The following is a 9,582-nucleotide window of genomic DNA, read 5'->3' on the forward strand; positions in this document are numbered from 1 at the left end:
TTTGTTTGTTTATTGATTATTTAATGGTATTTTCCTTTATATCTTAAGTTTGCACAAATGGGAATGTGGTTGAATTCAAGAAGTTTAAGCTGCTTATCAATCATTGTTTTTGAAACCAGTGGACAGCCAGTGAAAAATACGCTCTTGCAACAGCTGCATAGTGCGGATCCCAGTCAATGGAATAAAACTCTAATGGGGACATGCTCAAACTCACACACTTTTGATAGACTTAAAGGGGCGATCTGTTGTTGCTACATCCATTTTTGGACTTAGAAATTATATATATTAATGTAAAGATATAATTTAATCATGTTATTATATGCAGTAGAAAGCGAGGGGTTAGAAGAAGTCTACATAACCAACTCATAAAGTAAAATTGAACATCCATATTATGGCCAGCTATGTAAACTTTAACATTGATGTATCCTGCAACAGATGTTTTTAAATTGGTAACATACATGTTTGTCTTCTTCTAACACCCCTTAAGGGGAAAGTAATCTAACAGTAACTGAATGTAATAAGATTTGTTACTGAGTTTGGGTAATCCCAAAATTATGTTACTGATCACAATTTTGGACAGGTAACTAGTAACGGATTACATTTAGATAGTAATCTACCCAACCCTGCTGCACATTATGGAAGTATATTGTTGGTGGTGTACAACGTTGTCATAGAACTGTTTATTTTAAATGGTTTTGTGAATTTAAATGTTCGGTATGTCTGGTTTTAGAGCATAGACTACATCACTTTCATGTGACCCATTTACAAATGTATATACACATTGAAAAGAGAATGGGGTGGGGACAAGTCGAATTCAGGAAGTACAGTTTCACTGTAATATACTTTGGCCCCTAGAAAATAAATGATATATAATAATTTATTGATTTAATTCATTATTTTAACACCAGATTGTCTGCATGATTTTATTCTGCGGCTGCGCTTTGACGTTATCGAAACCAGAGAGGAAGAGGCAAAGCGGGAGATTTCACTCTCCCAAAATTTAGCTAAATCTGTTCAAAATAAACCCAACGCGTTTCAATGGATTTATTTTGGACCTAAATGTATCGCCTGCCTTCCCGTCTTTGGGACGACTCCCATTGTTAGTGCGGAGACATGAGCATCTCGTCAATATACAGATATTTGCCAAAACATCTAAGTAAAATCACATGATCTGTATTTTGTCATATGACATTGATGAGCCCGACAAGCAACGAGAAACAAGCAACTCACGGTGGACTTCACTAAAAGAAAGACAACCGTCAGGGATGAAATTCTATAAAACGTTTTTGTGACTTTGACGATAATATCTGGAGTATGGAATGTTGGGGAGTTTTGACTGCGATAGCTGCCGCTTGTCTGCTAGGTAAGGTTGGAGGTTTGTTGTCTTGGCTTGTCAACTGGGGCGTAATCATTAGTACAAACAGTTACGAAACGTGAGTTTCTATTGGACAGATTCAGGTAGGTCCCTCCCCGTTTCGTTTGTTTCAGTTTAGGAAACGTTTTGCAACAGAATTGGCGTAATGAATACACCCATGGCAAACAACACTGACTGCTTTTTAGCAACCTATGACTGAAGACAGTTCTACATGGGATTGTTTGAGGTACTCACCCACTAGTGCAACTGTGTAGATCTTTTTCTGTTTATGAACTTAGGCTAGACTTTTTCCTTAGGCACGTCATTCAATTTATCATTCACAATTCTGATTTGATTTTTAAAAGTTTTACACACCGTGGTATCCATGGTTTATTCTCTGATTCAAAACATTCTTAAATGACTGAATGCAACATTAACATTACACACTGCTTTGCAACAATGCTGCATAAGTGCAGCATTTAAAGTTAATGTTAATCAACATTCAACTGTTATTGTAAGGTGACATTTGTTGGCCTTTAGGACCTATTCATCAAGCCCTGCAGTTCATTCTAGTAGTCAATTAACACACATTACCCAAGCAGTTCCCCATGCTCTGGCAATCTAAACTCAATAGAATATACGGTACAGTATAAACAGAGGGCCCTGGCCAACTCTGAGCATTTTGGAGTATAAACCAGGTGAAATCTCATGACCTGTTTTTGAATAATTGCATTTCTTGAAGAGGGTGTCGTTCTCTCAGTAAAGCAGCTCGGCTCACTGCTAATGTGATTACTGCCACAATAACGTCTCTGTGTGCTGCTGCTCTCTTTCCCCAACTCACTGTAGGTCAGACACCATGATATCTTGTGTTAAAGGTGTTTAATAGTGTCACATTACACACTCCACAAATGGCTACATATCCTAAAGAAGACTTACTTTGAAATACTTTTTGTGAAACATTGGCTACCTCATTGTGAAATAGATCAGGTGGGTGTGATTCAGAATGGCAACATTGTTGTAAGATATCAGAGGAATGAGCAAGTAGACATCTAAAATCTTTCATGCTGGAACGTTTTGCCATTCTTTGATCAGGAACAAGGCTTTTCATTTATACTCCTGCCACAAAGGCCTATTACTGGATTTTCCTCAAACACTAAGGGTTGAAATCTGTGGATGTCTACTGAAAGATAATCTGATTGTAGTGAGGGGAAGGTTAGGTGTCACATGATGTCTGCAATAGGTTACGCCATCAAATACCAATCACTGATTAACTTTTGGTCTTCTGAACCATACTAATCAGTGTTTTGACCCATTAGGCTATATGGGTTCTGAATATCTAGCTTCCCAGGTCATGTGCTCTATTTCAGGGGAGTCAGGAACCAATACACACAGTCAGTTAGGAAGGCAACGGCTAGCTTTTTCAAACAGAAATTTGCATCCTGTAGCTCTAACTCCCAAAAGTTCTGGGACAATGTAAAGTCCATGGAGAATAAAAGCACCTCCTCCCAGCTGCCCACTGCACTGAGGCTAGGAAACACTGTCACCACTGATAAATCCACGATAATCGAGAATTTCAATAAGCATTTCTCTACAGCTGACCATGCTTTCCTCCTGGCTACCCCAACCCCGGCCAACATCCCGCACCCCCCGCAGCGACTTGCCCAAGCCTCCCCAGCTTCTCCTTCACCCAAATCCAGATAGCAGATATTCTAAAAGAGCTGCAAAACCTGGACCTGTACAAATAAGCTGGGCTAGAAAATCTGGATCCTCTCTTTCTAAAATTATCCGCCGCCATTGTTGCAACCTCTATTACTAGTCTATTCAACCTCTCTTTCGTATCGTCCGAGATTCCTAAAGATTGGAAAGATGCCGCGGTCATACCCCTCTTCAAAGGGGGTGACACACTAGACCCAAACTGTTACAGAACTATATCCATCCTGTCCTGCCTATCTAAAGTCTTCGAAAGCCAAGTTAACAAACAAATCACTGACCATTTTGACCATCTTCTGACCATCTTCTCCGCTGTGCAATCCGGTTTACGAGCTGGTCACGAGTGCACTTCAGCCACGCTCAAGGTCCTAAACGATATCATAACCGTCATCGATAAAAGACAGTACTGTGCAGCCGTCTTCATCGACCTGGCCAAGGCTTTTGACTCTGGCAATCACCGTATTCTTATTGGCAGACTCAACAGCCTTGGTTTCTCAAATGACTGCCTCACCTGGTTCCCCAACTACTTCTCAGACAGAGTTCAGTGTGTCAAATCGGAGGGCCTGTTGTCCGGACATCTGGCAGTCTCTATGGGGAAACCGCAAGGTTAAATTCTCGGGCCGACTCTTTTCTCTGTATATTTCAATGATGTTGCTCTTGCTGCGGGTGATTCCTTGATCCACCTCTACGCAGACGACACCATTCTGTATACATCTGGCCCTTCTTTGGACACTGTGTTAACAAACCTCCAGGCGAACTTCAATGCCATTACAACACTCCTTCCGTGGCCTCCAACTGCTCTTAAATGCTAGTAAAACTAAATGCATGCTCTTCAACCGATCGCCTGCATCGCTACTCTGGATGGGTCTGACTTAGAATATGTGGACAACTACAAATACCTAGGTGTCTGGCTAGACTGTAAACTCCCCTTCCAGACTCATATTAAGCATCTGCAATCCAAAATTACATTTAGAATCGGCTTCCTATTTCACAACAAAGCATCCTTCACTCACGCTGCCAAACATACCCTCGATAAACTGACTATCCTACCGATCCTCGACTTCGGCGATGTCATTTACACAATAGCCTCCAACACTCTACTCAGCAAACTGCATGCAGTCTATCACAGTCCTTTATCACAGTGAAAAGCCCCATATACCACCCACCACTCTCGTCGGCTGGCCCTCGCTACATATACGTCGCCAGACCTACTGGCTCCAGGTCATCTATAAGTCTTTGCTAGGTACAGCTCCGCCTTATCTCAGCTCACTGGTCACCATAACAACACCCACCCGTAGCATGGCCTCCAGAAGGTATATCTCACTGGTCATCCCCAAAGCAAACACCTCCTTTTGCTGCCTTTCCTTCCAGTTCTCTGCTCCCAATGACCGGAATGAATTGCAAAAATCGCTGAAGTTGGAGACTTCTCTCCCTCACTAACTTTAAACATCAGCTATCTGAGCAGCTTACCGATCACTGCAGCTGTACACAGCCCATATGTAAATAGCCCACCCACTCTACCTACCTCATCCCCATATTGTTTTTAATTACTTTCTTGCTCTTTTGCACACCAGTATTTCTACTTGCACATCATCATCTGCACATCTATCACTCCAGTGTTAATTTGCAGAATTGTAATTACTTCGCTACTCTTGGCCTATTTATTGCCTTACCTCCTTATTCCATTTGCACACATTGTATATAGATTGTTCTATTGTGTTATTGACTGTACTTTTGTTTTTCACGTGTAACTGCGTTGTTTTTTGTCGCACTGCTTTGCTTTATCTTGGCCAGGTCACAGTTGTAAATGAGAACTTGTTCTCAACTGGCCTACCTGGTTAAATAAAGGTGAATAAATAAAAGATCCACTGTAGCATTTGCATATCTAACACATTGCTACTTAGAGAGAGGCTGGGAATGTTTAATTTTCTCCTGTTTCTAGAACTATTTCTCTGAAGGTCTGTCTTGTTAGAACAGGTGTGGTGGTGAGCACGACGACGGCTCCGAAGCTCGCTCTTTCTGTGATGAACACCACATTCATTGAGAATGTGACAGAAACAACCACATTCAGTGAGACCCCTACAGTCAGTGAGACCCCTACAGTCAGTGAGACCCCTACATTCAATGAGAAAGTGACAGCATCCCCCCATATGATCCTCAGCACCACGTCCCCAGGCTGCTCTGCCCTCTGTGAGGCCTGTGTCCCAGGGTCCTACTCCGACAAAGGTGAGTCTGAACTATGGGCCTGCTTACCCAGGCCTGGCAGAGAGAGGGAGACTGAGAATTAAATAAACCTCCTCAAAAGCTTTTTATTGTCATTGTGTTTTGCCGTAGTAGAGAACAAAATGTTAGCTCACTGCTTTGAAAAGTGCTCTTTTTGTTAGCTACAACATTTCAATAATTTTCCTGTGTAGACTTTTATATTTATCACCACAACCTATAAATTAGGTAGAAACACACCACAGGCAATTGATGCAGCACTGTAATGTAGTTTTTACCCATGTGACATCTATTTTTAACACCAAGGATGTTTGTTCTTATGGTATGCTAAGTGGACAGCTTTGCTGTATTATTTGACTACTGCCATTTGTCTGGCCTGTGGCCTCTACAGAGTACGTGAAAGATAATATGGCTAAACTGTAAAATTAAGATGGTAAATCTTGCAAACAGCGCAGCCTGTTCAATAATAGACTTCTGATCCATCCCCCAGACACCTTCCTGTGTTCCTGCTGCCGTGAGCCAGGGTTGTGTCTGTTCACTGGGGCTTGCCTCCCATGTTCCAGAGGGTTCTTTCAGAGTCTGGCTGGACAACAGCGATGTCTGCCCTGCAGCCAGGGTTTTTACACCAAGTAAGTCTCTGTCGACTGAGGGCACAGCCGATTCACAAACATTCTGTAGACCACTGTTGCATTGATCCTCTTCCTCTTCTCTTGCAGTTCCACCGGCAGCCCTGTGTGTCAGTCCTGCCCTGCAGGCTCCTACAGCAACAACACAGGCTCCGACTCCTGCCAAAGTTGTTCTCCAGGTATTTATATCAATATTTGTTCTGTTTTGGTTGTATAAGCATTTCAATAATTACTTACTTGTAACTATTACTGTGATTATATTATAGTGTTGTGAATTTTTGTTTGTTTTGAACAGCCATGCACATAGGCAGAGAGAAAGTTAAAGGAGTGAATACAAAATGTGTACCAACTGATGAAAACAATCAGCTCTACTGCATAAGAGCTGGACTTCAGTTATTTGTTGCACATTTAAACAAACCAAGACCTTAGAAATATTTCATTTCCTGTGTTTAAAAAAAAAAAGAAGAAATGGAACGTTTTATTTTCAGGTTTCTATATGTCTCAACAAAATGCCACATTGTGCAGTCCATGTCAACGAGGAACATTCTGCAAGTATGTTGCCCTTCATGGTCACCTTAGATCTGTGGTTCCTAAACTAATGTGGTTATGCACTGCAGCGGGATCTGCATGAACTCTTGATAATCCACACAAACTGTTGCTTGTCTGCAGATCTAACATCGCATGCTCCCCTCTCATGCTAACGGTCTTACTTCCCAAAACACCTACAGACACACAGACTGACAGACTCATAGGTTTATTAATGGGCATTGAATATATTATTATTGTAATAGTTCAGTGATCAGACACGGGTGGTGATAGCCAGCGGTATGAAACAGTATTTCTAAATAAGTTCTTCCCTATTCATTGCAACCTTGTGGCTGTCACTCCCACAGCGCCTCCAGTTGTGCTCTGTGTCAGATCTGTCCTGCTGGTACAGAGTCCCTCCAGGCTGCTGCCAAGGAGTGCACACCTTGTCGTCCAGGTAACTGCCAGTGCCAGCCAAAAATATCAACTGTGCTATTCAGTGTGTTAAAATATTAAAATTGTGGCTGAGAATGTTCCATTCAATCTAATATCAAGTAAATCTTTAACTATGTCTGTATAGTCTATGACTGAAGTAGCTCTATTTACAGAAGGGTTATCTGGCACTAAATGGATTACATCTATAAACAGACTAAAGGAAGGCATGCATGTTCTAATTTGTGAAGGTAGTACACCGTAATAGCAGACTCAGACAGTTTTAAATGGATGATTGGTTTTGGACAGGCCTGCACAAGGCTCCCCGTCAGAGTATGTGTCAAATCTGCAGCAGCGGCTTCTTCCAGATCCACTGGGGCCAGGAGACCTGTAACCTCTGCCCCGAAAACCACTACTGCCCAGTCAGTACCACATCCCTTACTCCCAGTAAACACCTCTAATACTGAAACTATCCCCAAGGGATTTCCTGACCAACTTTAATGACCAGGGCTCACTTCATCTGTTCCACAGAGTCCAGACGTGAACCCCATCCGGTGCCCTGGCGTTGCCTTCTGTCCTGAAGGCAGCACTGCTCCAGGTTACTGCATGGAGACCTTCTTCCGCAAGGCAGGGGAGGACTGCGAGCTGGCCCCTATCACCATTGCTCTACTTGTCATTGGAGGAGGGGGTATGTCTGAAGACACGTTAACATTTTGGTGTAGTGGGAGGAAAGTGGTTTGAACTTTAGGCTACCAGTTAGATGTTGAAAACCCTTGTCAAGCTGTCATAATGAAATTCACATATTTACTTGGGGTTTTAGTGACCCTTTAATCAAGAAAAGTTGTTCATTGACATGAACATTGTTTATTTCTTCCAATTACACTACTTTTATGCACTTTCTCTGCACTACAAATATCAAAATATTATTTAATTATGCTTATAGGTCATTTGATCTCGAGGCCACATCCTGTAGAAAAAAACTAGGTGAAATATATAAATCATGCTGAAGTAATCGAGTAGTAGTAAGTGACCTTTTTAGTATTTTTGCATACACTATTGATGTGTTGTTTCTCTCTTTTCTCTGGTCCAGTGGCCCTACTCTTTGTCATCCTACTGGTGTTGTGTCGAATGCGAGACACAGGTGGAGAGCTTTCCCTCGCGCGACAATTTCTGTTAACCAAAGAGAGGCCGCAAGGTGTATACTACGGGATCCCATGTGATGCCGAGCCAGTATATGCTGGTTGGTGAACATGTCCCCACCCTCATCTGATACTTCCTATTATTGGGGTGAAATGTCTGGCTTTTAGAGCAGAATCAAGGGAAGTCTATGTGTCTCAGTTGTGGACTAATGGACCATAAGAGAAAGCAGAAACCAAATCCTAGCCATGGTTTACCGAATGTCCATTTGAGTACTTTTGATAACTCACCAGCTTTCCTGCGATTTATATCTTCTAGATGTATTTTTAACAAGCAGAAGTGTTTTTCATCTGTATTCTGTGCCTTAGTGATGGTGGATCCCGTTACATTTGTTAAAAATAAGAAAAAATGTCATCAATTGAATTGACCTTTGCATTCCTTTAGATGAATTAGGTAAATGGTTTAAAGAGGCACACACTGGATGGTTTAGGAGGGTTGAAAATGGAGCTCGCGGGCCTCTATAAGGACTTGGTGGAGACCTTGTGTTATGAAAATCACTTTTGTTGACGTTTGTAAATGCATTCAGTCATGGTACATCGATGGGTGTTTAACTTATGCTTTGAAGATTGTTTTAAGTAAATGTTCCCCTCTGTCACAGAAATAATCTATTTGCTGGTTATACATATGAATCATTTTGGTGATCTGAGGTACTATGTGTTATATTTTATTTTCTGTTTGAATGGCATCACATCTATGTTCATCAATAGAAATGTTTTTGACCTATGCTATTTAAAAGAAAATTATATTTGTATGTTTTAGAGAAAAACACTGACTCTGACTGGAATAAAGCATAGCCATGCACTACTCTCAAGTGAAATTCTGTTATGATATAATTACTAGCGTATAAAACAGGATACAGACCGAAGTTTTAGCTTTCCCGACTTCAATGATCTTTTAAAAATTGGTGGTGTCATCAGCCAATTGTAAAATTTGATCTCTTTATCTTGTATCAGAATAGCCCTAAAGCGATCCTTATTGATGTGAAGTGCCATTACTTGTGTGACCAATAAAAATAAGATAGGAGAAGTTGGGAATCCTTGTTTAATTATGCGTCTAATATTTATTCTCTGTGAGGTTCCATGGGATAATTGAACAGAGCTATTACTATTATTATAAAGTGTCTAAATTACACTTTGAAAATATTGACCAAAACCAAATAATTGTGTTCAACTGTATCAAAAGCTTTGTAAAAGTCTACAAATAAAATAAAGCTATCTTCTAATAATGTGCTCACTGTAGTCTATCAAGTCCAATACTAGTCGGATATTATTACATGTCTGCCCTTCATAAAACCAGACTGGGTCCTCTGGGTGTAAACTCTGTGGATTTGTTAAGTAGAAGTGCTCCTGAGTAGAATGGACCCCCTTTTTACTTTGAATTGTTTTTAAATAAACAAATAATTCACATATCTCATAGAAATACTTTACATTATTTTATAACTAGTAAAAATATATCAATAATTGTGCACATTTTCCATTATTTTCACCCTAATTATTCATGATTGGCTGAGAGAAATGT

At 40.8% G+C, this 9,582-nt stretch overlaps 1 protein-coding gene across 1 annotated transcript; it reads left to right on the forward strand.

The window, feature by feature from the left end:
• The first annotated feature begins 952 nt into the window (after window positions 1-952).
• Window positions 953-9,289, forward strand: LOC115146176 (sushi, von Willebrand factor type A, EGF and pentraxin domain-containing protein 1-like). Its single transcript, XM_029688080.1, has 9 exons — window positions 953-1,363; window positions 5,042-5,290; window positions 5,775-5,913; window positions 6,001-6,089; window positions 6,399-6,462; window positions 6,804-6,892; window positions 7,177-7,289; window positions 7,399-7,555; window positions 7,958-9,289. The coding sequence occupies exons 1-9, from the start codon at window positions 1,315-1,317 to the stop codon at window positions 8,113-8,115; spliced, it is 1,107 nt and encodes a 368-aa protein (XP_029543940.1). The 5' UTR covers window positions 953-1,314; the 3' UTR covers window positions 8,116-9,289.
• Window positions 9,290-9,582: the final 293 nt, after the last annotated feature.

The sequence above is a fragment of the Oncorhynchus nerka genome, linkage group LG18 (assembly GCF_034236695.1).
Source record: "Oncorhynchus nerka isolate Pitt River linkage group LG18, Oner_Uvic_2.0, whole genome shotgun sequence".
Lineage (NCBI taxonomy): Eukaryota > Metazoa > Chordata > Actinopteri > Salmoniformes > Salmonidae > Oncorhynchus > Oncorhynchus nerka.

Coding starts and splice junctions, on each gene's coding strand:
- LOC115146176 (XM_029688080.1), top strand. CDS start 1,315: ATGGAATGTTGGGGAGTTTTGACTGCGATAGCTGCCGCTTGTCTGCTA. Junction 1,364..5,041: donor AGCTGCCGCTTGTCTGCTAG/GTAAGGTTGGAG, acceptor TTGTTAGAACAG/GTGTGGTGGTGAGCACGACG. Junction 6,463..6,803: donor CAACGAGGAACATTCTGCAA/GTATGTTGCCCT, acceptor TCACTCCCACAG/CGCCTCCAGTTGTGCTCTGT.